Source organism: Juglans microcarpa x Juglans regia, chromosome 2D, assembly GCF_004785595.1.
Source record: "Juglans microcarpa x Juglans regia isolate MS1-56 chromosome 2D, Jm3101_v1.0, whole genome shotgun sequence".
Taxonomy (NCBI): Eukaryota; Viridiplantae; Streptophyta; class Magnoliopsida; order Fagales; family Juglandaceae; genus Juglans; species Juglans microcarpa x Juglans regia.
Window position 1 is genome coordinate 630,977 of NC_054596.1, and position 25,358 is coordinate 656,334.

Below are 25,358 nucleotides of genomic sequence, written 5' to 3' on the forward strand. Positions count from 1 at the left end.
ACCCCTACCCATATATATAACATTTTCAAATGAAAACATTGACTCTCAAATTAATGTTCTAGAAAACAGTGATAATTTTGCAAATGAGGAACAAATTAGAGAGTGAAAAACAAGCAAGAAAAAGAAAATGTCATCAAGAAAGAAGAGAGTCAATGACCTGAAAACTGAGATGATCATGAATTAGGAGTTGGTGACATTGGCAGTATTAGACAGATTTCTTACTCCATATGTGCCTAATTATATATATCATCCATTTTTCTCTAACACCAAACAAGAGAGAAGCACGAGCTGATCTCTTCTCCTCAACCCAACTCAGACAAACAAATCCACACCATCTCTACAATTCTCCAAAACCAAGAAGGTCATTTATAAGAGAAAACTTTGGGTAATAAGTAGTGCTGGCATTACCACATATTGCTCAAGGCTAATGAAACCCCATTGCCAGTTACCGTAAGATTGAAGAACCCAAGATAAAACCAGAGGAGTATAATGCAGATATGTATAATGCAGAGTCAATGTGTTTATAATGCAGGTTCACACAATATCCTTTGTTTTTTCTCCATGCCCTAAGCCGCAATACACCATCTTACAAAACCCAAAATTCACCTCTCTCAATACACAAGAAGAACTCAATAATAGGAAAGGAAACATGGTTAAGCAGTTACCTACAAAGCTGAGCACAGGGACGGCAGTGAAACAGAGCTCCACCGACTATTTTTGTCTATTTTTCTCAAGATCCACCTGGTTTGCTCCGTTAAATGAGCTTGTGGGGAGGGGCGGTTGCTGGGCAGAAGGAGGAGCGTCGCGGGGTGGCACTGAATAGAGGGAGAGCGTTGCGGGGTGGCACTGGGCAGAGGGAGGGCGTCGTGGGTTGCTGGGCGAGGAGGGGGTCTTCATGCCTGTGGGATGAAATTCGAATGAAGAATCTTTTGGCTCAAAACGACCGTTTCTGTAAGGGGAAAAGGAAAAAAAAATTCTACATTAAGTGTGAGAGTGAACAGTTGCTGATCTATAGCAAAACCCAAACATTTATAAACAATTCTCAACTGCATGTATTAATAGTAATGCAATAACGCTTTTACGCATATTCGCCCAGATCATCAAACTCTAATAGCCAAAATTATTAACTCATTTTCTACATAATTTTTTAAAAAAAAATTCTGAACAGTGACAGTAGGTTAGAAATTAATATGTTTTTTTTTTATAAGTCGAAACTAATATGTTTTCATTCAACCTATTCAAGATATTAATATGTCAGTAGGCTAGAAATTCTCTATGAATTTCTAATTAATCTTACCAAAAGTTGAAAAAAAATAGACAATAGAAATTATTCAGCAAGACCTACTAAGCAGTAGTTAAAATTATTTCCCTCTTTTTTGAGTTTTCTTTTCAATTCTTCTAATCTCAAAGGGAAGGAAAAAAAAAGGATGGATTCCTCCTTTATATTCCAATCTCTTCCTTTACCACCTAAGCAAGTAACTATGACGGATTCCTCCTTTATACCAAATATGGATGCATACTGTTGCAAATTAGATTGAAATCCATGTTGCAAGTAACCGCAGCACTAAAATAATTTGGAAAGATTAGTTGAAAGATTAAATTTGCTTTCGAATTAATCACTAGAAAACAGATTCTACTATAATGGAGTAGCAAACAATTGGAAGTAAAAAACAATACAAACGAGAGTGTGCTTGCCTACAACACAAGTTAATTGGCCTTGTTTTATTCTTAGACAATGAGAGATCTGCACTACATATCCTCAGCAAAATTCCTAACCTTCAGGCCATGATAATTGTACAAACCATGTTCTAATCTTAAAGAGGTTAGTTATGTAATTGCAGCATACCTTCTACCTGAGCATTAGACTTCAAAGTAAACACAGATTTTTCAAAAGCTAACTTTGAACTATTCTTTGGTCATTTGAGTAATACTTGACTGCAACACGGTTTCCCCTTCAGAATCAAGCAGAAGATTACACTTTATGGAAGGGAATAATTCCTATGAACCATTTGGTGAAGTAATGATTCTGTCAAACACAATATGGGCACACAAAAAAATCACTAGAATCACTCAAAAATTAACACAAAACCAAGATAAATAAAAAATAAAAAATTACACACAATCAGAGTACAACATTAAATATTTGTCACCAACCAAAAATTCGGTGTATAAAAATCAGTCTAAAGCATAGAAATTAGCTTACCCCGTCACTATAATGGGTTACAACAAACAGGGGTTCAGCCGGAAAACAACCGTGGCGTTGTCGCAGATCTGAACGCAGGCACGGTTCCTCTACCGCAGATCTGGACGTACAGAGAGAGACGGGAGGAACCGAGACAGAGAGAAGCACGATGAGGGGAAGGCTGTTTCAGTGGAGAGAGATCTTATCACGAAGGGATGAAGGCACTATAATGGGTTGTTGTGAAGAGCTTCCGAGAGAGGGGCTTGGGCCAGAGGATCTTGCTTCGGCGAGAGAGGGGCTTGAGCTTCGACAAGAGAGGGGCAGACGAAGTTGAGACGAACCGTGCGAAACTGGAACTCCAGGAACTCGAGTTGTTCCCTGAACCGGGTTCTCTGCGTTAGGTGTGTGGTGTAGATTAGGTAGACCGGCTGATGAGAAGAATTTCTCATTTTGAAAACAGAACTTTTTTCCCAGGAAAGTGAAAAAAAAAAAAAAAAAAAAGTTGAAACTTGCCTTGAGCTGTAAATTACGAGAAGATAATGAAAATTATATGAAACAAATCACACTATTCCAGTATGTAAGTTACATAAATATGCTGCAAACCAATCTCTAAAGTGTGATAATTGTTGAACAAGTAGGTGAGGTCCTTTAAACCCGATTGAAAACAGAAGAAAAACTTTTACACTTAAAAGCACGAGTTTGTAAATAATGTACACTCGTTCAAAACGTTTCAGAAAATTACACATGCATAGAGGATGTTTCTTGTGTTAACATTATAATTGTCTGTTTTTAATCACTGCAAGTTGCAGAATCTAAACTACGTCTCTAATCTCTAGGTAAACAATGTCTTGTAGCATCTATGACAATTGACAAATACCAGACAAGCTAAACGTTCCTCTTATTTGGTAGATCAGTATAATGGAGACACGAATTCAACCTTGCAATGAGTCAGATATGTGATAAGGTTGAGTTGAAGTGGGAGTAGAATGCAAATCAAGGCAGCAAAAGGAAATCCAGAAAAAGAAAAAGAAACAGAAAAAAAATGAGATTAACCTTAAGCCCAAAGTTCAGGAAAAATTCATCTCATAAGCAAGTTTCTACAGCATGAAAATACCAAAGCATTACCGACAAATTCAAAACGATATGGCCTATTTATTGTTCTATTTGCTAACCATGAACGATCTGTTGTTAGGAAGCTCAACAGTATCATAAGTTGATATACAAAAGAGAGGCAAACGATGGTAAGAATATGCTTATAATTAATTTCGTTATGATATTTTTGTATAAAAAGTTCAATCACATAGTAGTGTCTTATTTAACTCAAACCAAATTATACAATAAACAAATTTCAGTGACAATAGTGACCAAACCAGCAGTATTGTTTGCCTCCCTCCCATACGCCTTCTTCTTCATCACCTCTGCTGTGAATCCACCATAAGAGATTAGTGAGTGAGTTCCCATCATCATGACCATTCAAGTTCCTGGTCTTCTCCAAAGCACCTTCTTTGTCATAAATCCCTTCCAAGGCACAGATAAATCCCTTCCATCCTTCTCCAACTCCCTCTCTTTTCAAAGCAGGTAACGTCCAATTCACAAGCTCCCTCACGAAACCAACATCAGAGAACAAGACCTCAGTGATTGGCAACAGGGGTAGCACCTGAATTCCAAGCCTACACTCTCTCCAATCAGGTGGAGCAAACCATAGTCCACTGTCCCTCTTGTTGGCCCACAATACGCCCACCACCCTGTTCTCTCTAGTAAAATCCTCCTCATATATGTTATCGCCCTCTTTGACATGCCACCATGTCTGAGCAGCCTGAATTTCCATTGCTGCAAGCATTGATCCAATGGCAACAAGATGCGTGTCTCCATAGGCCAACCCCATCAAAGCTGCTGAATAGTAAGCGTTCACCGCCTCGCTCGTGCTCTCTTGATTTCGTCCATCAGCAAATTCAGTTAACCCTCCAGCCCAAGAGTGCAATTTATACAGGTCAAAGCACCTAAGACGCGTATAATTCGAATTTGATCGCCTGCCCAAGTTCATGAAATCCGCCATAAGCGAGTAAGCGTGAGCCCTATACTTCCTACCCCACGCTGGATCAATTTTTGCAAGCACTGAAATTGCATAAAGAAAATACCCCAGATGATAATGGTGATCATTATAGACACCAAACCCAAAATCAGCCCCAGAATCCATTGCCCCTTGCTTAGTGACAATTCCACCCCATTTAGCATCATAAACAAAACCATTCCCACTAAAAGTGCCATCCAACCATGGCTCGATTGTATCCATCAAGAACTTCCTTATCTTTGGAATCACCTCAGGAAAACCCACCTCCTCAGCTATCAACGCCAACCTCGCCGCTCTTGCAATCAATTTCCCATAAAAATAAGACGAACTGGTTGTTATCGCCGTTGAATTCAACGCTTCAGCATCCCGAGAGAGCGCAGAGACAATCTCAGCATATGCTTCATCTTTTATACCTCTAATTGAATGCCAATTAACGGATACGGGGGCTGATTTCATTTCCCAAGAGTCTCCAACAACACCAACAAGCTCACCATCAATACTCCTATACTTCAAATCCCCCAAAACAGTAACGCCAGAACCATCACCTGCTAGTAGCCGAAGATGAAGAGGGTGGGCTAACATAAGTAAATCCCCCCACCCTTTCTTCTCCCATTTGTACTCCAAGCAAAATGGCTTAGTGAACACAGCATCACCGGAAACCGGGTAACAAGCACTGTACCGGTCGAGGATCACCTCCTGTTTTGGATCGGAATCCGGCAATGCGGCGATCCGAATTATGCCGGAAAACCCGGTAGAAGTGATCAAAGAGAGGCTCTGTGAGAAACTGATCGGCGAGGACGTGTATATGAGCCATGTCTGATTGTTGTTGAGCTTGACAGTGTACTTGGTAAGAGCGGTGTTTGAAGAGAATGACAAAATGGCGTGGATGGTCGATATCGAAATGGCAGTGCCGCCGGAGACGCGGCAAGTCAGAAACGGGCTTCCCCGAACGAGAAAGAACCTCAGGTTGGAAGAGGGAAAGTCCAGAGTGACACTGAGATCACTGAAGGAGGAGATGATGTGGGTTTTTTGGGAATCTGGCTGGGTGTTGTCTGAGGCAGAGATGGTGAGGTCAGGGTTGAAAATCTGGTAGATGAAAGCTGAGTTGAAGAAGCGAGATGGGTAGCAGAGGGAAAGAGAAGAGAGGGAGGATTTAATGAGGTAGGGGTGGATGTACTCGGGCTGATCACCATTCTTGAGAGTGAAGTTTTGGAAGAAACAGTTTGTGGGAAGAGGGGTGGAGAGGAGGGTAGGGGAGAAGAAGCGGGAGGGGTCGGGAAGAACGCTGGATTGAGTCTGGGGGAAGAGGAATGGTCTGAAAGCTTGGGCTTGTGGTGGCATGGTGGTGGCGGGGGGTTCAGGTGGTGGTGGTGGCAGCGGCGGCGTGGGTGTTGTGGGTTTTTTACGTTTCCTAAAACTCTTGATGACTAAGGTTTCGACGACTCTTCTGATATTTTTCAACATTGTCGGGCAGTTGGGCATTTATTGGGCTGAATTATTGAGAGGTGGGATTAGCTTATTCGGAGTTGGTAACAAAAGTTCTCTGAAGGTAATATTAAACCAAAATAAGTGGGGTATTTTGACTTGGCTTCAATGATTTCTAGGAATGGAATGGGGAATTGCAGATATGAGAGGGAGAGGAAAGGTTGGACTGGAAGTGAAGTTGAGAGACATGTGGGAGTTGAATTATAAAGGGTATGAGAGAATTGTATGAAGGTTTTTGAATATGAATGTATGAACTATGAAGGAAGGTATATTGAGGTGGGTTGGTTAAGGTTTCTACTTTCTAGCATGCTTGAGTTGAGAGGCAAGAAGTGAGTGCACATTCCTGCTCAAGCTTTTGCTGATTCATCTACAAACATTATAACAACTTCGGTTGATTTTTCTCTTTAATTGAACATTTATATCAGTTTAGACTCAATAAGAACATTTATATCAGTTTGATTGATAAAAAAGAAAAAAGAAAAAACCGTTGAGTTTTCATTTGTTTTGGATCGTGGGCTGTAGATAATTGGTCTCACGGAGTAACAAGTAAGCCCAATTTGAAGCGAACCCTGCATTTGGGTTTTAGTAAGCCCATGGGGGACTAATAATAAAACACCTCGGCCCCCCAATACAATATACATCGGGGCAAACGACCCGGAACAGTCCGAACGGCCTCCTTTCGGGTTCATCTCCGAACTTCATCACATCCATTCTCAGGGGTAGGGAGGGAGAGTGAGAGAGATATGGCGGGTTTGCTGGCATGGGCAGCGGACGTAGTGGGAGCAGGTGGGGCCCAAAGCAACGAAGAAGACGATCCCAATTCGATCCCAATAGTTTTCACCGCAGAGCAGCAAAAGTATGTTCAAGAACTGGACCAGAAGGCGGCCTCTCTGGGCCGTGTGATCCAGGATCTACGGCTGAGACTGCCTCCACCTGACATCTCCCAACGCCTCCCTCACCTACACGCTCACTCCCTCGCTTCCAATGCCGCTCTTGCCCTGCAACTCAACGCTCACTCGGCCACACGCGAACAGGTTTGCTTCTCTATTCAATGGACTATGGATTTTTCTTATCAGGGTTTTTTTGTTTGGCTGTTCTTTTGGCATATTGGCTTACTATGGTGCGTGTTTTATTTAACTCCAGGGATTTTATCACTTGGTTCTTGGGATTTTGATTCTATTTCATGGTTGTTTCTCATGTGGGAAACGATTTTAATTCACTTTATAGATTTTATAAGAATTTGTTATTTTAATTATTTGGACAAATTTTTAAGTTTTATTTTGATTTCTCTGCTTCTATGTAAGTTTATTTCTGTGATAATCTTGTACCTGGGCTATGTCTATTTCAATATCAATAATCATATATCTTCTTACTTAATAAAAAAATAATTTCTGTGATAATTTAACTTCAATGGTTTGTAATGCATTTCTTTTGTTTTTTTTTTTTAAACTCTGATTCCTATAGCTTTATCCTAGTCTGATTGTTGTTTGTGTATTTTTTATGCATTTTGATTTTATCTATTGCAAGCATCAGGTGGTCCTGAGGGGAGTTAGATTGTATGAAATGCGTTTGTGCTTGATATGCTGTGCCAAAATCAATGTGTAGTCACTTGAGATCAGCATGAGCAAACAGGAAAGGTTTTTTTATTTTTATTTTTTATGACCAGATAAGAATATATATTCAGACATAAAAATGTTTGAAGAAAAAGAAATAGTAATACGCGGACTATTTTCTTTGTGGATGCTGCTCTCGTCTCGATTGATTTTGGCAATATAATGTTATGGGTTCTTACATGTAATTAACTACGTTGTATGAATTTTGGTCCAGAGGCTGGTCAATTTGATATGAATGGGTCATATTTCCTTTTCTGAATTAATAGTTGGTACTGATTACGATATGCAGGCCCAATTGAGAGAGGTGACACTGCAGGAAGAAAATGCTGCATATGAAAAGGCTATATCGAATTGTGAGAACAATATACAGGAGAAAATACAGGAGGTAGATCTTCTTCGAAGGAAGTTAAAGGTGAGTTATAACGTTATGAACTTATATCTAGATGTTTCTCGGGCTTTTATTTATATTACTGTCTTATTGACACATCATGTCATGCTTCGAACTGTTTATGTTGTACTTTTTTTAAACATGATCATATCATCATTATTCTCTAGGAAATTTGTTGTGATGAATCTATTTTTGATAAGTACCTTATATTGTTTACAAGCTGATATTTTAGGTTCTCTAGAATCCAGATTATTGTGCTCGATGATTTTCTAGAAGTTAAAGGTATCATTTAAAATTTCTTTACATTGATTGGTGCTTGCAGGGAATGGACGAGACTGAGAAGAATCTTAGGATGGAGCTGGAAAGTTCAGAAGCTGCCTTGGTTGCCAGCCAATCTGATGAATCCAGTGATTCAGTTGTTCAATCCAAGATGGTAGCTGAAGGTGGGGCAGATGCAGAAGTGTCAAGGTCAGCTATACTGGACAAGTTAGAGAACAAGAAAAAAGAATTGGTTTGTTGAGTTCTTTCTATTGATCTTTCTTTTCTTTTTTAATTTTTTTTCAATTTTTCTTTATAAGACATTGAATTCTTATTTATTTTGTTTTGGCTTATTTATTGTTCAATCCTCACAGAGTTCAGTGGAGGAGATTGTTCAAGATCTGGAAAAAAGGTGGGCTCATGTTCAGGATAAAGCATTGAAGCAGCCTTCCCCAGGTATCTTTCATAAAAAAATTATTTTAGCACTATGTTCATCTTTCTAAAAGCTCCTGAACTTCTAATTATGATAGATGAACCATGAGGGAGATTTCTGATTTGGATGGTATGATGATCCTTCTCAATATCTCTCGTCAATCATGAAGTTATAAAGGCTGAATGCAGAACATGTTATTTTGAGAATTGAAGCTAGATCCTTCATTGGACGTGGGACCATTGGAAGAGGAAGTGTACTTGGGCTTTTGCCTATTCCTACGATCAATAAAATCTTATTTACTGATAAAAAAAAAATGGAAAAGGCAAAAAAATTTGAAGAAGCTAAATGATTTCTTGCTAGTATCACCATTTTGTTTTTTTGTTCTCATTTTGGTCTTAGTCATGTTCTTGGTTGAAGTTGGAAAGTGGGTTTTCTATCTTCTCTCTTCAGCAAACTCAATCTGAAAGAGTCCGATCCAATGGTTGAAAGCTTTCCAAGAGTACTTTTAGCTTAGATTTCGTGAGATGTAATAGTTGGAAAGTTATGTATACTATCACAGTAAAACACTCTTTTGAAGTAGTATGCTGTAGATGTATTTTAACTTCTAGAAATTTCTATTGTGCAGCTCAGAGAGAGAAGATATTAGATAAACAGCTTCACAGCCTAATTGAGCAACTGGCAGCAAAACAGGTTTGTAGGCAAAACTTTTCAATTACGTGTCTACTCTTGATCTTGAAATTTTTGTTTAAGGAGAGAGTTTCTTCAATGTTTTCTGTTTCGCTTATATAGGCACAAGCAGAAAGTCTGGTCGGTGAAATTCACCTAAAAGAAATGGAGCTAGAAAGTTTGAATGGATTGTGGAGGAGGGTTGAGAGCGACAACATAGAAGTTAATACTGCAAGGAACCGGTATGGAAGAAGCACATCTGAGAGAGGATCTGCTTCTTCAGATTATCTTGCTGATGTTCATCTCAAACCTTCGTATTACCCTGGTGGCCGATCTGTATATCAGCAGAAACTTATGCTACTCAGGTCGACTTTCGTGCTCTATATTTTTGCGTTACACATATTGGTCTTTATCAAGATTTCTATTTGAAGGCACTAAAACTTCATGAATATGTGTTTGAATGATAAACTTGAGTGTATTCTCTATTCGGTAGTCATGGTCATGGACCTATGGTTATAAGAATCTTTTTTTGTATATTTAATATATAGTTATGAGGAGTGCTACAGCTACAAAAGAATTATACAAAAGTAATCCCACAAACTGACATGGCTTCATGTGATCCGTCAAATCTGCTTTACAATAAATGTAACTTTACAATTTGACAAATTACATCAAGCTACATCAGTTTGTGAGATTACTTTCGTATAATCACTTTGTGGTTAGAGTATTTCTCTATAGTTATATCCCCTTTTTTCAATGTAGATTGCTTCCTATGTTTGGCTAACTATTTTAAAACAATACTGTCCTATGTTTGAAAACTTTAGGCAAAATGTTATAAAACTGTAAAACACGTCCATGCATAAAATACAAACGATCCGAGTGGCAGAGACAGCTTTGAAGTAGTTTCACGATACTACTGAAAATTACCGTCATCCTCAATCTCAGTGTAAAGTCATTTTTTGGCAAGTTAAGAAATATTAATAATGAAATTATATATCCAAGACAGCTTAGCAGCCGATACATCAGTCTAAAGACAGCACCAACGCAAAAGTACAAAGCAGAAACCAAGCAGCAGCTAGCAATCAAACCAAATTAACCCCAACACCACCACAATGCAAACAACACCATTGGACAGCAAAATGAGCATAACAAGCAGACCTTAACAGAAGCGCCAAGCTTAGCTATCCTGCCCAATAATGGCACAACACAATAGCAAATATCCCCATTGAATAGCAAACTAAAGCAACACAGCAGCATCAACGACGATGCGGAGCAACAGAGTGACATCTACGGGAACAAAGCAGCACGTTACTACGTCTTTTAAACCCATATTGTAGGTGACACTGGCATTCTGGAGTTAGATATGTTTTATGTAAATGATTTTGAAGTGCACGCCAAACCCATTAAATTTGATAAAAATGTAGGTTATAGCGCATATTTCTACAATGGAAAGAATGAATAAATGGTACAGAGACATGTATTATAATATATATGTATGTCTCTAAATTTCTAAGCATTTTTCTGTAGTTTTCTTCCGAATGCAATATGACCTTCCCTCCTCAACATATAAAGCAAAAACTCATTCCATGTGTCAATAGGGCCTGGCAAGCACCAATGGACACAGTCTGCTATTGTCACATTCCCATGCCGCGAGTGCCCCAGACGATTTGGATGTCCGTCTGGCCTCAGCAACATAACTTCTGTTGTATTTAGCAGCCTGAATTGCAAACCTCTCTCCTTCCCTTCCTTTGCTGCTGCTCTTTGTTCCTCCTCTTGAGTTGAGTACATTTTCATAATATAATATCGATCTACCTTGAATTCCTCCTTGGTATATGGCCTTGTCCTCACACAACTGCCTCCATTATTCCAGTCCCCATTCTCAAAGTGTGCGGGAGAAAATGTCCTCAAAAATGTCACCCCCTTATAATCTTTAAGGTTTAGGAGGGTTCTAAATGCTGTTCGAAAGGCCTTCCTGTATGCGTAGTAGGCTATAAGATCTGTGACGTTCTCTTTTTGGCACTTGTGACACCCAATAAGCTGACCATTTTCATAGAGCATTAGGGGTCGAAAGAACCATTGTCCAGCTGAGATGATTACATAGTCAAATTTTGTGATCTCTGCCGCCCATGCCTCATCAACCTTGTCCAAGTAGAGGTTCATGATGCTGTTGGAGGAATGACCGCTGGGGTCTGCGTCACCTGCTTTAACCAGATATGGAGACCAGAGTGTCGCTAAAGTAAAATTGTAGTCAGCGTAAAACCAGCGTTTGAAGTCTGTGTCTGACATATTGTAAGAGATATCCTCGGGATAAACCACCTGAAAGATGCAGAATAGAGGTTATTAATTCTGAGTCCGTTCAATCTCTGGAGCAAAAAGGGAGGGACTGGGACTTAGTCCATGCAGGAGTTAACTTTTTAAGCTAATAGTTTGAGGCTAGCTTTAGAATTAGAATGTGTTTATATCTACAAGTTCAAGGGGATTATCATCCAAGCAAGCAAGCATTCTTTCAAGCAGAAAGAAACTTTGCAAGTGAGTGATGGAGCACTTACACTAGCCAAGAGGCACAACAATGACTCCATTTGATTCCTTCCCACGGAGTCGCCGACAAAGGCCAGTGACTTCCCTCTGAGAAGCTCCAAGAACTGAACTGCATCAAAGAGGGGTAGCTCACAATCATCCGGTTTCCACCTCCATTTCATGAATTCGGTATCAGGCCTCCCAAACTTGATGCAGTTTTGCTGATCAGTGATCAAACTACAAGTTGCATTTGTGTAATAAGGCCCCCTGGGGAATGGAACCCATTTTCCAATAAATATATCACATTCCTTGTGAAATCCTATGCTTCTCAAACCTTGGAAATTTAACTTAGGAAAGGACAATGGTGAATGCGTGTTTCTGTTCAAGCAAAGAGAGATTATGCTGAGGAAAATCAAGGTAAGGGCTAGTTGGAAAACCTGTTTGGGGATGTTGGGTGATGAGGTTTTTCCATTGAAAAGCTCGATGGCATGAAACTTCATGATGGAAAAGTGTTGAGAAGAGAAAGATACTTCGGATTCGAGTTAATATACATAGGCTGAATAATGATGTGGGGCGATGGTACGGACTTTGGATAGTAATATGGATTGTAAATTTGTAATCATACTCCTTGAAGCTACAATTAGAGTGGAGGTTTGGGTATACCAACCAAATCACCCTCTTAATTAATCTTCTTTGTTTTCTGGAAAGGCATCATGATTCATAATTCATATCAGTTACTAACTTGTAAAGGAAAAAAGAAAAGAAAAGTCACTTTCCTGATAAATTTTTTTGTCATGATTTATCAATAGAAATTAGAAAAATAAACAAACGAAACTTCCTATGTATGTTTCTTATTTGGTGGTTCCATCATTAATGTCCATGAACACTGACAGTTGAGTTATCCATCTAATGAAAGAAATTATTTTGAATAGTTAATTTCGCAACAAGAAAATAAGCTACTAAGTTGAAGAAGCATCGCAATTGTGAACAGGGTATGCTCCTGATCTGGTTTTCATAATCTATTAACTGCTTTTGAATTTAGATTAATTTTTTGTACTTGGGTGGTTTATATATAGATTAATCATGTCCAAGTTTGTTCTTGCGCATGCAATGTTCGAGAAGGAACAGAGTTATAAAGAAGCATTCCTGTTAAATATAAAAGTTTCTAAAGTCAAAGTCAGGTTAAAAAGTTGTTCTATTAAAGAAAAACAGCTTCTTGTGCTCTTTTTATAAGTTTCATAAATTAACAGAATGTCTTCCCCTACATGCATCATGATTAGCTGCTCCTTGTACTGCTGCAAATTTAACCCCATTTGCATGCACACTTGGTGATCTTCGTGAACATACATACATACATACATGATGATCAGGAGGAGAGGTCAAGTTCTGGAATCAAACTCAACGGCTTATAAGTAAAATGAGACCATCCAAGCTAGCTCGATCGAGTCAGTGCCTATCAAATATTCTAGTTTTGGTTTTTTTTTTTTTTTTTTTTTTTTGGTGATATGGCCGTATCTGATTTTGTATAATCAACATGATCAGTTTGGTTGAGAGGTCAATTTTGTTAATTAATTGCTCAAGTTGGTGCATGCAGACCGGAATAATGATTAATGTACGCATCACTATATATACATATATGTATATATAATAAGGTCCTCTTAAGGCCACCAGTGGTCCAGTTCTACATTAATCCAGCGGTTGCTCGAGGAAAAGGCCAAATCAATAAAGTTTTTTTAGGCTTTTGCCAAATTGCAGGATAAATTAAACAGAAATATTATTTTTTATAAATTGATCTATAGATATGTCTACGATCATAATAATAATATGAAAAATTATATTCATCATCTCGGCTCACACACCACATTTTTTATTTTTATCTTACCAAATGTGTGATATATGGATGATGAGTAGAAGAATTCAATAAGTTTAAGAAGAATAAAATTAAAAGAAAATTTTAATTTTTTTTTTTTTTAAAAAATGTGGTGTGTGAAGATGATGAGTAGAAAAACTCAAATAATATAGCCTTGGATGTTCAATGGTTCATGAGGCGCTTCTTCAATCAATTAATTATTAGGTTCCCTGGCGTGGCTAATTAATTGAGAGCTAGCGAAGTCATATACAGATGAATCATGATTACAGATAGAGTTCAATGATCATAAATTAGCTAGCTAGGCTTATTATTTCAAACACATTACGTCCATTTCTTTTTTGGATTGTTATATATATATATATCCATATATTCTTTCATATTTTGTCGCATTTAATCAATTAATATGGGACCGTATTGGATAATGGAGCTAATTTAGATTTATATTGAAGTGATCGATGAGCCTCTGTGACTGGCCTGCAGTGTGGGATAAGGATGAAAACTCATCTCATTTGGATGCTTCAAAGGCAAGTATATAGGAAAGAAACAAAAAAGAAGAAGAGCCAGCGAAGTTGCGTTTCTTTATTGTTATCTCCTTGTGACCTTCCTCTTCCTCACCAACTTCCAAAGAAGGACTACTATTTTAGAGCAGTAGGCCGTTTAAAGTAGTACGTATAAGAAGCCAGTGAAAGCATATCGGTAGCAGGTTCCATCTGGAAACATCTCTGATTACGAGCTATCATCATGAATAGATAATTTATTATTCTATATTAGCATTGTTTGGCGAAAGATTCAAACTATTTTTAGCATCAATTAATTGGGTTCAGGCCAGCCGGTACGTAGGGTACATGCAGACATCTTGTGCATGATATTTTATATTCTTCTAGACAGAATATATCATGCAGTTTAGTTCTTAATCATGAGTTCCTGCTACTCGGTTTTAATTGGTAATCTCCCTTAATTTGAAAGAAATGCTGAATTTAGAACCGGCCTAGGCCTAAAAGACAGTTAAATTAATAGCTCGCAGATGCATGGTTTGTAATTAAACCATGTCTTGAGCTAGTCCGGGGTCTGATTTTGAGGTATAAACTGTCTCTTCCTTGGCTTTCTTGCATTTAAACAGAAGAAACTGAAATACATGTCATGCCATCTATGCTAGCTGTCGGCTAGAAGAAACCATGCAATTCCATTCGATTATAAAGACTAATGCTTGACAACTATATATTCCAAATGAAATTATTTCACTTATTGGACCTTGAAACCATATATATAATAATATAATAATATAAATATTGATTGAGATCTAATGTTTCAAGAACAGCTTGTGGGCACCTTCCAGCATGAAATTGGAAAGATGATCATGAGCATGCATATCATGACAAAACACCAACTGCCATCGATCCTGATCTGAACAATAATTATCTATAAAATTAGATTAATAACATAAAAAAAGATACCAACACAAGAAGCCAACTCAAAAAGTCCATCGCATATACATACAATAATCCTTCAATTATTTCCTCACCAGCCTGTAGGTGGAACCATATTTCCATAAACGCATATGTCCGGCCTAATCCCAACAAAAAAATGCTGACTCAATCTTCCCAACCTACCTTCTTAATGAACTTCAGTTTAGCTCTGAATCCCACTTCACTGATCATGATGCCTAACCCCATCGATCATTTACTTACAAATCTTTACTACTTCTGCTTAACTATATACGTACATATATAGTCAATGAATATATATATATATATATATATATATATATGATCGGTTACTTCATGCAACTTCCAAATTCAATGAGTACTTGAGAAGGGTCGACGACTATATATTAAAGGCACGATAAAAACAATAACTTCTAAACTTTTATCAACTCGTGTTAGTTGGGAGTGGATCGGATGATGTAGCAGCTATATATATAACTTGGTAGGAATATTTTTAACTTGTGCTAGCTAGCTAGCTATATATAATTTATCTAGCTAGTGTCATCCAAACCTAACCGTGAAGAAATTAAAGCAGTAGACATGACTAGTAATCCGGCCCATATTTATTAGTGATTTAATTTCTTCAACAATACGAAAATCTTTTTGACGGAAAGAGTCAAACAAAAAAAACTTGTAAAGCATATTGTCCAGATCAAATTAAGCTGTCTGTCAGGCCATGGAATCAATATTGTCCAGACATCTTGGTCCCATATGATGCAACCTACGATCAATTAAGTTAGTTTGATTGTTCAATCAATAACCAATATCGATGACGTCTTTAGATATATAATTAATAACATATGTACGTACTGGGCGCCAAGGCTACATCAGGCGGTAATTAATTAGTCTGAATTAGAAAATCATGACACCTGTAATATTGCTCTGTATATATCTATCCCAAAATCAATGATTTCCTGTCCAAAAACTGTCTTGCGATTTTTCTCTCTTTTTTTTTTTTTTTTTTTGGGGGGGTACTGTTAAATCTAATTACAGAACAATTAACATTTAACTTTGATCTGTGTAATGGTTTTATTTCAATTAAAGTACATATAAATAAGCTAATTATAAAGTTCTTACACGTACGTAGAATTAGAGGAATTTAGTCTTTTCTGCCTTGTTTTTCGCAAAACGTCGATCATACAATATATCGATGGAGATTTGTTTTATAATATAGAGATTGGTTAACGTAGGTAATTACAAGAAATTATTAAAAGGACATGCTGCATATAATGATTGAAGGGCATGTGTGCTGCCTCAAGATGCAGTGTCGACAAATCTTTGCCATCTTTTATTTCTAAAAGTTGATCTCCTTTCAAGACCAACCATGCACACACACGCATTATATAATATATATAATTAAAACCAATTTGAGATTCCAACAGTAAATGATTGCTACATATTACAACAACAAAGAAACATAAACTAAGTACGTACATGAAGATCTATCTGACTTGCAGTTTTCTGTCTCTTAAAAATTGAAGCTTCTCTTCATGGGACCTCACTCCCTCTCTCTTCAACATCTCCAGCAGGAAGTCGCTCCATGTGTCGATGGGACCTGGCAAGCACCAATGTACGCAGTCATTGTACAATGTCACGTTTTCATGAGGCCAATGCCCATATCTACTAGGGTGACCATCTGGCCTTAATAGCATTGCTTGCGTTGTATCCAGTAACCTATACCTCAAACCCTTCTTTTTCCCTTCTCTTTCTGCCTTCCTAAATTCCTCCACCTGCGCCATGTACAGCTCTAAGTTTTGATCCTCCAATTTTGCCTCTTTGCTCCTGAATGGCCTAGTTCTCACGCAATTCCCACCTTGGTTCCACAACCCATTTTCAAAATGTGACGGTGCATAAGTCCTAAGAAATGTTATGCCCTTGTAATTCTCTAGGCTATTAATGGCTCTAAAGGCAGTCCGAAATGCTTTTCGGAAGCCATAGTACATTGTTAAATCGGTAATGTTGTCTAGGAGACAATAGTGGCAGCCAACTATCCGGTGATTTTCATAGAATACCATTGGCCGGAAGAACCAGTGGGCGGCAGAGATGATAAGGTAGTCAAATTCTTCGACTTGGGTCGTCCATTTCTCATCGAACTCGTCGAGGTAGAGACTGAAGAGGCCTGTGTGGGTTGGACCATTATTGTCCGCTTCCTTGGATTTTACCAAATGGGGTGTCCAAAAACTGGCCATGGTGAAGTTGTAGCTTGTGTATTTCCAACGTTTGAACCTTTCATCAGATGTGTATGAAACATCTATAGGATATTCTACCTGATCGAGCATATATACATGAAAGGAAAGGAGCTCAACCATAAGAAAATAGAAAACTAGATGATCAGAGTACTGACTTGCAATATTATTAAGGCATGCACTATACAAGTGTACGTATATAACCCATTAGAGAGACGCAAACAAATTATGAAGAATCATATATAAATTGAATTCTACTCCTACTATCAAAGGCGATATGGATTAATTTGATTTGGAGTACTATGAACTGGCCCGGCCGTGATGACCATCAGGTTGGTAATATGCCATTTGTCTGAACCCACCGGCCCCCGGCCTCCCCCCTCAAAAGGAAAATAAAAAATCAAAAGCAAAAGATCAGTTTATTAGGTCTCCTATATATGTACATTAGGGTGCATGCAGCATGTTACACATGATTTTTGTAGGGTCCAGCTAATTCAGAACTATTGTAAGGTAGCAATCATGAACATGATTCATGTCGAGCAGTTTCATGTGATCACACACACACACACACATCCACTTACCAATAAAAATAGCAATGATATTATAACATGCATTAATAGTAGTACTGTAACACACCAGAACAGTGATCTGAGGGTTATGCCCACCCGATCCGTCCGTGTATAGAGAATAATTCATGTCTAGGTATATAGACAGAACAATAAATATTTGTTGGAATGTCATAAGACAGCGACGTAAGCTATTAATTGTCTATATCGACTCAGAAAGAGAGAGAGAGAGAGAGAGAGAGAGCTTAATTTCAACTATTCGCATTTGGTAGGTTAGATAATTCCAAAGTACATTTTGATATATTCCTGACTCCACGTTTAGATGGATGGTCAGGCCTTCTGGGTTTCGTTTTATTTGAACAAAAAACATAAATCTACCAGATCAAGATCATCAGGCAATTGAAAAGAAAAAAAAATACTATATATACATCTTTGTTTATGACATTATGTGAGTGTTTTGGTCTAAAATTGCTATAGTACTATAACCCTTTATTATAACTAAGGTGTTAAAAGTTCGATCATGACTCTAGTCTAATTGTCTATATAGTATTTTGCTGCTGCCTCCTGTTATCTCTGTATGCACCAAGACTCATAATTATATATTGGATTCAAATCTCTGAGCGGTTGACCAATAATATGGAAAGCTGATGAAAATTGAAGTTGAGCCAATGGTTTTTGAATCTTAATTAGGCATCTTGAAGCTAATTAAGCGGAAGTACCACTCAATCAATAATGCAAGCACCTGATCATGTCTTTTCATTGTAATTAGTAGTACTCAAGCATTAATACTCCCCCTTTCAGATCGAGATGCTTAATTAAGATCATTCATCACATGTCAAGCAAAGGGAGATCATGCAAATATATGATCATGTGATCATCAACCATTGCAGATAATAATCGTTGGTTGAAAAGTAAAAAAGTTAAAACTAAAACAACCAATACACTAACATATAAATATATATGTTTTTTTTTTTAAAAAAGAAAACACTTTCAAATGAACTTTCAAATGATAAATCGTCAGGATGTTTTAGTTCCTGTGAATGGAAACTGAAAAAAGATATATAGATCGACACTTCCACGAAGTTTCTGGTAAGTTGTGTACGTCTTAGCTAGTGCAACTCAACCAAGGATGACGTTGGACCACTACTTTAATTTTACGTACCTTTGTACCATCAATTATTTAATTAACTTAAAAAATTAAGAACAATTAAAAAACTTATAATTTGGACTTTTCCGCTCTGAAAAAATGTATTATTATTATTATTATTATTATTATTATTATTACAATAATAACCATTATTATGACTAAGTACTGAATTCATCTATAGCATCCCTGCCTAGAGTACTACGTACTGCCCTGATGACTTCAACTCCATGATTAACAGGCCTCGTTTGTTTTCTGATCAGCCCCTGAGCGTAATATATAATTATATGTTTTGTCGGTTTTGGTGGGAAAAGAGATATCTTTGGATGTACATGAGGAATTATTTATGCAATTTGGCAAAATCCCGGAACTTTCTGGCCTCAACGTACATTGTCTAATTTTTTACTTTTTTTTTTTCCAAATAATGTTTCCAAAAAGAAATCCAAAATCATAAAAGATCAGAGTAAGATCAGAGTATATAACCGCCCACCTTGGAAATTAACTTATATTTTTCCATTAGTATGGGCAATTATATTTCCTCGTGGCATGTTTGCATGATTAGAGGGAGGCTCAATTTGGGTAAGATGCTCTAATAATACACACGAGGCTGATAATATGTCACACTTTATACTTCGAATATATATTGACCTTTCACGTGGAGAGAGAGAGAGGGGACGCATATTATATGTTTCATTAATGCTCTATTTGTTTAATGAGTGCAAGATATTACTCGTTGGCACCATTGTGGCCGGTGGCAAAGATTCCATGCCATGCTACTGCATGTCCTGTCATTTTACGTGATAATCCATGGAGGATAAAGGGCCGCTTAATTAGGTCAACTAACCTAATTAACCTCCTGGTTACAACTCTCTAAAATGAAATGAAAACAGTCGTGAGAGTAGGAATTTAGCAGATTAGAATCAAATCCAATAGCAAACATCAAACCTAGTAATATGTACTTCAAATTAGTTTATCAGGCCACAGTAGCAACACCTCAAAAATCTAACCCGAGGCACACACGCATAGTAAAAGTTGTTAAGAATATAATGTTGTATAGAAATAAAGTACTTTAACATATATATATGCATCATAAATGAAAAATATCATTCAATTATATTATTTATAGCGTGATTTTTTTTTTTTTTTTGTTATTAAAAATTTGATGCATGCTAGATCTATAAGGACTTACCCTGGACAGCAGGCAGATCAAAGACTGCATTTGGTTTCTTCCAACAGAGTCTCCAACAAAGGCCAATGACTTCCCTCTGAGCAGTTCTAGAAATTGTGCTGGGTTGAAAATAGGTAGGTTACACCCAGATGGTTTCCACCTCCACTTCATGAATTCAGAGTCCGGTCTCCCATATTTCATGCAATTTTGATGCTCGTGTATTGCCCAACACGTCGTGTTTGTATAATACGGAGCTTTCGGATTTGGAATCCATTCTCCTGAAAATAGGTCGCACTTCTCAGTAGTACTGGACGGTATACTGAGTAAATCATCCTTAGAATCAAATGAAGATGGTGGTTTTGAAGAGTGGTTGAGAAGGTATAGAGGGTACTTTAGCAATGGGTAGTAGGGGATGACTGTGAGAAAAACTAGGGTAAAGATTATAAGTAGAACTATCTTTGGGGACTTCGGTAGTACTTGCTGGGTTTTCCCCAAGGGAAGCTCAATGGATTGGTGCTTCATTTTTTTTTTTTTTTTTGGGGCGGGGGGGGGGGGGGGGGGGGGGGGGGGGGGGGGGGGGGGGGGGGGGGGGGGGGGGGGGGGGGGGGGGGGGGGGGGGGGGGGGAAGAGGGAGAGAGAGAGAGAGAGAGGCAGTTCTGCAGGTATTGAGAAAGAGATCGAGTTGGTTCAGATATAAGGGTATAGAATTCAAAGATTAAGGGTACATGTGGGGTTAATTTGGTTATTATATGGTTTTTGGTTTACGTAAATCTACCCTAACTAAATTAACCATTGTCGAATAATCATGTGGATTCCTGTGGGGATCCGATCGAGATGTTTATTTAAAAAATGACCATTATAAATTTATAGGTAGCAAGTCTTGTTGCTTTTCTTTTGGTTGGCCGTTAGCTCAATTAATAATTTCATATTTAGTCGTTTATATCGATCTGTACGCGCGTCTGCGATTCTATCAAAAGGAGGAAAAAGAAGCTTGAAGATACAATATATATATATATATATATATATTAAATCTATATCTTACGCACGTATATTAATGAATTATAAGCTGGCAGTTGATATATATATACAAAATGATGATCAGTAATGCAGAACATGATCATGATCACGCTTGATCACAGACAATGTACTCGAGGATTTTTTTCTCTCCCTTTTATTTTTACAAATGGTACGTACCAATATTAATAATATTGAAGCCTAGCTAACTAGAATCTCGAACAAGCTGTATATATATAACGCCTCTGAATTATTTGGCCCCCAGCCATATATGATATATTGCTAGCTAGCTACTCGCGCGCAGTTGCATATATATATGGTTGGTTACAACTTACACTGACATGAATTTTTTGCCCGACGTTGTATGGTAGCTAGATTTTTATTGTAATTTCTCGTTTCTTTGGGTATACTCATTACAGTTTGTCGAATACAATATTTTTGCGGCCAGCCGACAAAAGAATAATATATATATATATATACATACATATATATATATATATACACTTGATTAGAAAGGGGAAAAGATCAAAATTATATCAGCAAAGTCGATATATATATATATATATATGCGATGCATATGCATGCATGTGAGAGATCATCTATTGATCCAAATCACGACGAGATGATCGGTTGATCATAAAATATTTAAGTTGAGGGAAGTAGTACTACTCTACCCGGCCAACGTGCGCCCCCGAATGCTGACGTTATAATTTGTAAGCCCATATGATAATTAGTATCATTTGCTAGCTTGATGATAAAAAAAAAAAAAAAAAAACCGAAAACTTATGAGAAAAAATTAATATGCAAATTCGAACAATTGAAGTCCAAATATAAAATTCATTATTTTTTAGAATAAAAAACATTAACCAGGACTTGGGATAAAACGGCGAGTAGTTCTTATACCTGGGGGTGGTGCGGCCTGCAGCTAGCGTGCTGATAGAAGCGTTGCTTGATTTGGGCATCACCATGCAAAAGGTTTGCCAATGATTGGCGAGAGATCACACAGCTTGGTTTCCAACTGGATGCCACATGCATGTCGTTTCAAACTGTTATATATGGTCCACCAATACCATTGGCCATGTATGCATGCACCTGATCATCTATGTATATATATAGGTTAGACTGTCATTCATGCATATGGACAACCTGATCTCGAACCAACGTACTACTGTACCTATCTTGAACGCTAAGTGGGTTCATCATTGATCACTTGCATCATCATCATCATCATATTCTTCTTTTAATTATTTTTCCTCCATTTATTTGTTCTCCTCCAGCTAGTGGGTGTGAGGGTATTATATATCATGATTTAATTTGACCTTGATGATTTGATTGGAACAATAATATTCTCAATTTAAATAAAAATTTTAGTTATGATATCAAGTCATTGATGCTGACTTTCATATTTATAAAAATGCATATAATATATGAATCACTGAAGCTTGAACTATATATCCAAATTGCGCGCTGTCGTTTTTATGATGGGAAACGGCACCTATCATCTTTGGCTAGATATAGGTACCATGCATCCATTTTAGAGCTAATTAACTAGGGTCATGTGACATGACGGATAATTAATATATATTTGGTCATCGTTTTTTCAATTCATAAGAGTGTTCATCTCTTTTGTCGTTAGTAGCTGGTTAATTAGCTTGAATTTCTTTTTTTCGTAAATTTCACCATTGAGAAATGCTGCTACTAACCGCACCTCCCTCCCGCTGGACGTGGAATGCCGTCGTGGCATGATTTTTAAATAATAAAAAAATAAAATTTGAATATACAGTGTTCTTATCTCCTCTTATCAATTTTTCTTCTTCCCTCCCAAACTCATGTCCTTTCCTCGAAAACTCTCTCCTGTTATTGCCTTTTCATTAATATTTTCTTGCTTCTTCACCCCCCCCCCCCCCCCTTCCTGTAAGCAAATATTCCATCCAATAAACCCTTTGCATAAACCCTAATATCTCTCTCTTTTTCGGAGTCGGTCTAAAGTTTGCAGCTTTGCAAGTTCGGGATACAGAAGTTCTTTATTCGATATTAATTTTCCTTTCATGTCCACAAGCCAAACCCATTGATTTTTCTTCAAATCCCATCCTCCACAAGCCAAACCCATAGATTTTTCTTCGAATCCCATCGTCCACAAGCCAACCCATCAATTTTTCTTCGCATCCCATCTTACGCATGTATTTGTCTGAAACTTGTTATTTTCCTGGGAAACTATTATCTGCTAAAATCCATGTTTCCTGTTTGGCTACGAGAAAACTGAGATGAGCATAATAAAAGAAAAAGAAGAGAATGCTTGTATTGTTTTCTCATAAAACCCAAAATTCTTACTTAATTTTGGAATTTAAGAGTGGAAGTTTCCTTTCTTCTTCAAAGACATATTTCATTGGATCGCATTTTTTGTGAATTTTTGTTCTTGAATTGGTAACTTCGTTTACAAGGGATACTGGAGGCGATGTCACTGGAAAATTCACATGAGAAAAATGCAATTAAAAGTGACGTTTTTGTTGAGGCTGATTGCCAGAGAACTCAGAAATGAGATATGAAAAGTCTCATTTGCGTTTTTGATCATTTCCTTTTTTTTCTTTTTTTAATATAATGACACGTGGCATGACACATCAAGTGGGAGGGACGAGCGATGACTGTAGAAGGACTCTTCACCATTATTTAGTCACTGTTGAGTCTATTCTCTTTTTTCAACTGATATAATTATTAAAAATACTATTTTTACTTATAATTTTTACTTACATAACAATATATGGTGACGTATAAGTTATTAATGATACGTTGGAGATTTTAATATTTTAAATTCAAAATTTGAACTTTAAAAAAAATTGATAAAATTAGTATTATACATAAAATTGTAAATATATATAGTATTATTCATTATTAATATTGTCATGTTTTTTAAGGAATTATTATTATCGTACTATTGATTTGAGCTGAAGGGCGCGTAGAAAAAAAGATTATACTTTCCCAAAGAAAATGGACATGCAAGCAGCCCCAAAACGGGGACAACTTTAGCCCATAAAAGCCCACATTACCCTGATGACAACGACATTATTATAGAGGCGTGATGGAAATAATTGGACCATGTCGGCGCGCGTCCATGCAGCACCCCGCGACTGGGCCAGGCCCCATTCACTTCTCATTCAGCAGTCAGCACAACCAATTATAGGTTGGATCGAGTTGCTGTCGTTATTTTGTTTTTAAAAATGAGTTGAGATAAAAATTAAAAATTAAATTAAATAATATTAAAATATTTTTTTTAATATTATTTTTATTTTAAAATTTAAAGAAGTTGAAATGTTGTAATGATTATAGATGAAATGAGATGAGATTAAGATGAAAATAATTGTATAAACAAATGAGGCCTAAGAGAAAGCTTGTCGTACAGTTTGCCAATAATTTTAAATATTGGGTCTTATGAAATCTCCCCTGTAAACATGGTGGGTGGTGGGTTTCAATTATATGTTTAAACATGGTCGAATACAAGTTATTTATTCTCACTCGGCTCCCTACAATCACTTAGCTCTTGGAAATTAGCCTCAAAGCTGATCTCTAGTTCTCCTCTTCTCACTCGGCCCCCTCTTTAAGCTACTTTCCCTTCTTTATATCTTGTTTTCTAGCTTTATATCTGATCATATTTCATTTATGTCCTGTCAAATTTTGTCATTGTGAGATCTTGATCTCTTTCTCTTTTCCAGTACTCTAGCATAGTGCATGGACTTTAATCTTCTATGGACTTTTGGTGGACTTAACACTACATGAATTTAAAACCATAAAAGATGCCACAAATTAAAGAGAACTAGCTAGTTAGTGCAATATAAATATCGTATTGCGAATGATCACGTACGCTCATACATACGTAGAAGATTTATGCAAGCAAATGTGTTGCTTTGTTATATATTATTGGCCTATGATCTACACCAAGATCATGATGTGCTTATAATTATTGCATGCATGCATACATGATGATCTCATGAGATGTCTTTTTCTTTCTTTTCTTTTTTGTACGAAACAAATTAACATAATAGCATGTGTGTGTGATGTGTAAGATCATCGCCCGTACGTTGATAATTATCAAGTGAAGTGGGTGGTGAGTGTTTTTAGAGAACAATAAAATACTAATTCGTCATAAATATTATAGGTCATGATCTGTTATGATATCTCTTAGTATTAATTTTAGAATGAGTCTTATTAATTAATAACATAAAAGAGGACGTTTTTGTCCAGGCTAGGGTGTTTGAGGCCCAATTAATAAAAAGAGAGAGATAATTCATTAGTAGCTTTAGGAGTTTAATAAAAGAATC

At 37.1% G+C, this 25,358-nt stretch overlaps 4 protein-coding genes across 5 annotated transcripts; 1 reads left to right on the forward strand and 3 right to left on the reverse strand.

Annotated features, from left to right (window-relative positions):
- Positions 1-3,330: 3,330 nt before the first annotated feature.
- LOC121249581 (probable endo-1,3(4)-beta-glucanase ARB_01444) lies at positions 3,331-5,898 on the reverse strand. Its single transcript, XM_041148299.1, has one exon. The coding sequence runs from the start codon at positions 5,733-5,735 to the stop codon at positions 3,531-3,533; it is 2,205 nt and encodes a 734-aa protein (XP_041004233.1). The 5' UTR covers positions 5,736-5,898; the 3' UTR covers positions 3,331-3,530.
- Positions 5,899-6,371: 473 nt separating this feature from the next.
- LOC121249582 lies at positions 6,372-9,632 on the forward strand. The gene is made up of 6 exons (XM_041148300.1): positions 6,372-6,772; positions 7,641-7,763; positions 8,062-8,250; positions 8,372-8,453; positions 9,056-9,120; positions 9,220-9,632. The coding sequence occupies exons 1-6, from the start codon at positions 6,482-6,484 to the stop codon at positions 9,523-9,525; spliced, it is 1,056 nt and encodes a 351-aa protein (XP_041004234.1). The 5' UTR covers positions 6,372-6,481; the 3' UTR covers positions 9,526-9,632.
- Positions 9,633-10,517: 885 nt separating this feature from the next.
- Positions 10,518-12,295, reverse strand: LOC121249583 (protein trichome birefringence-like 19). The gene is made up of 2 exons (XM_041148301.1): positions 11,646-12,295; positions 10,518-11,412 (listed from the first exon to the last, which is right to left on the reverse strand). The coding sequence occupies exons 1-2, from the start codon at positions 12,111-12,113 to the stop codon at positions 10,606-10,608; spliced, it is 1,275 nt and encodes a 424-aa protein (XP_041004235.1). The 5' UTR covers positions 12,114-12,295; the 3' UTR covers positions 10,518-10,605.
- A 3,937-nt stretch (positions 12,296-16,232) lies between these two features.
- On the reverse strand, positions 16,233-20,781 carry LOC121249584 (protein trichome birefringence-like 19). Of its 2 annotated transcripts, none has more exons than XM_041148303.1 (3): positions 20,650-20,781; positions 20,053-20,564; positions 16,233-17,234 (listed from the first exon to the last, which is right to left on the reverse strand). In XM_041148303.1, the coding sequence occupies exons 2-3, from the start codon at positions 20,551-20,553 to the stop codon at positions 16,410-16,412; spliced, it is 1,326 nt and encodes a 441-aa protein (XP_041004237.1). In that variant the 5' UTR covers positions 20,554-20,564; positions 20,650-20,781; the 3' UTR covers positions 16,233-16,409. The 2 variants fall into 2 exon arrangements, with proteins under 2 accessions (XP_041004237.1, XP_041004238.1); XM_041148304.1 differs by having other exon boundaries at positions 20,053-20,567; positions 20,651-20,758.
- Positions 20,782-25,358: the final 4,577 nt, after the last annotated feature.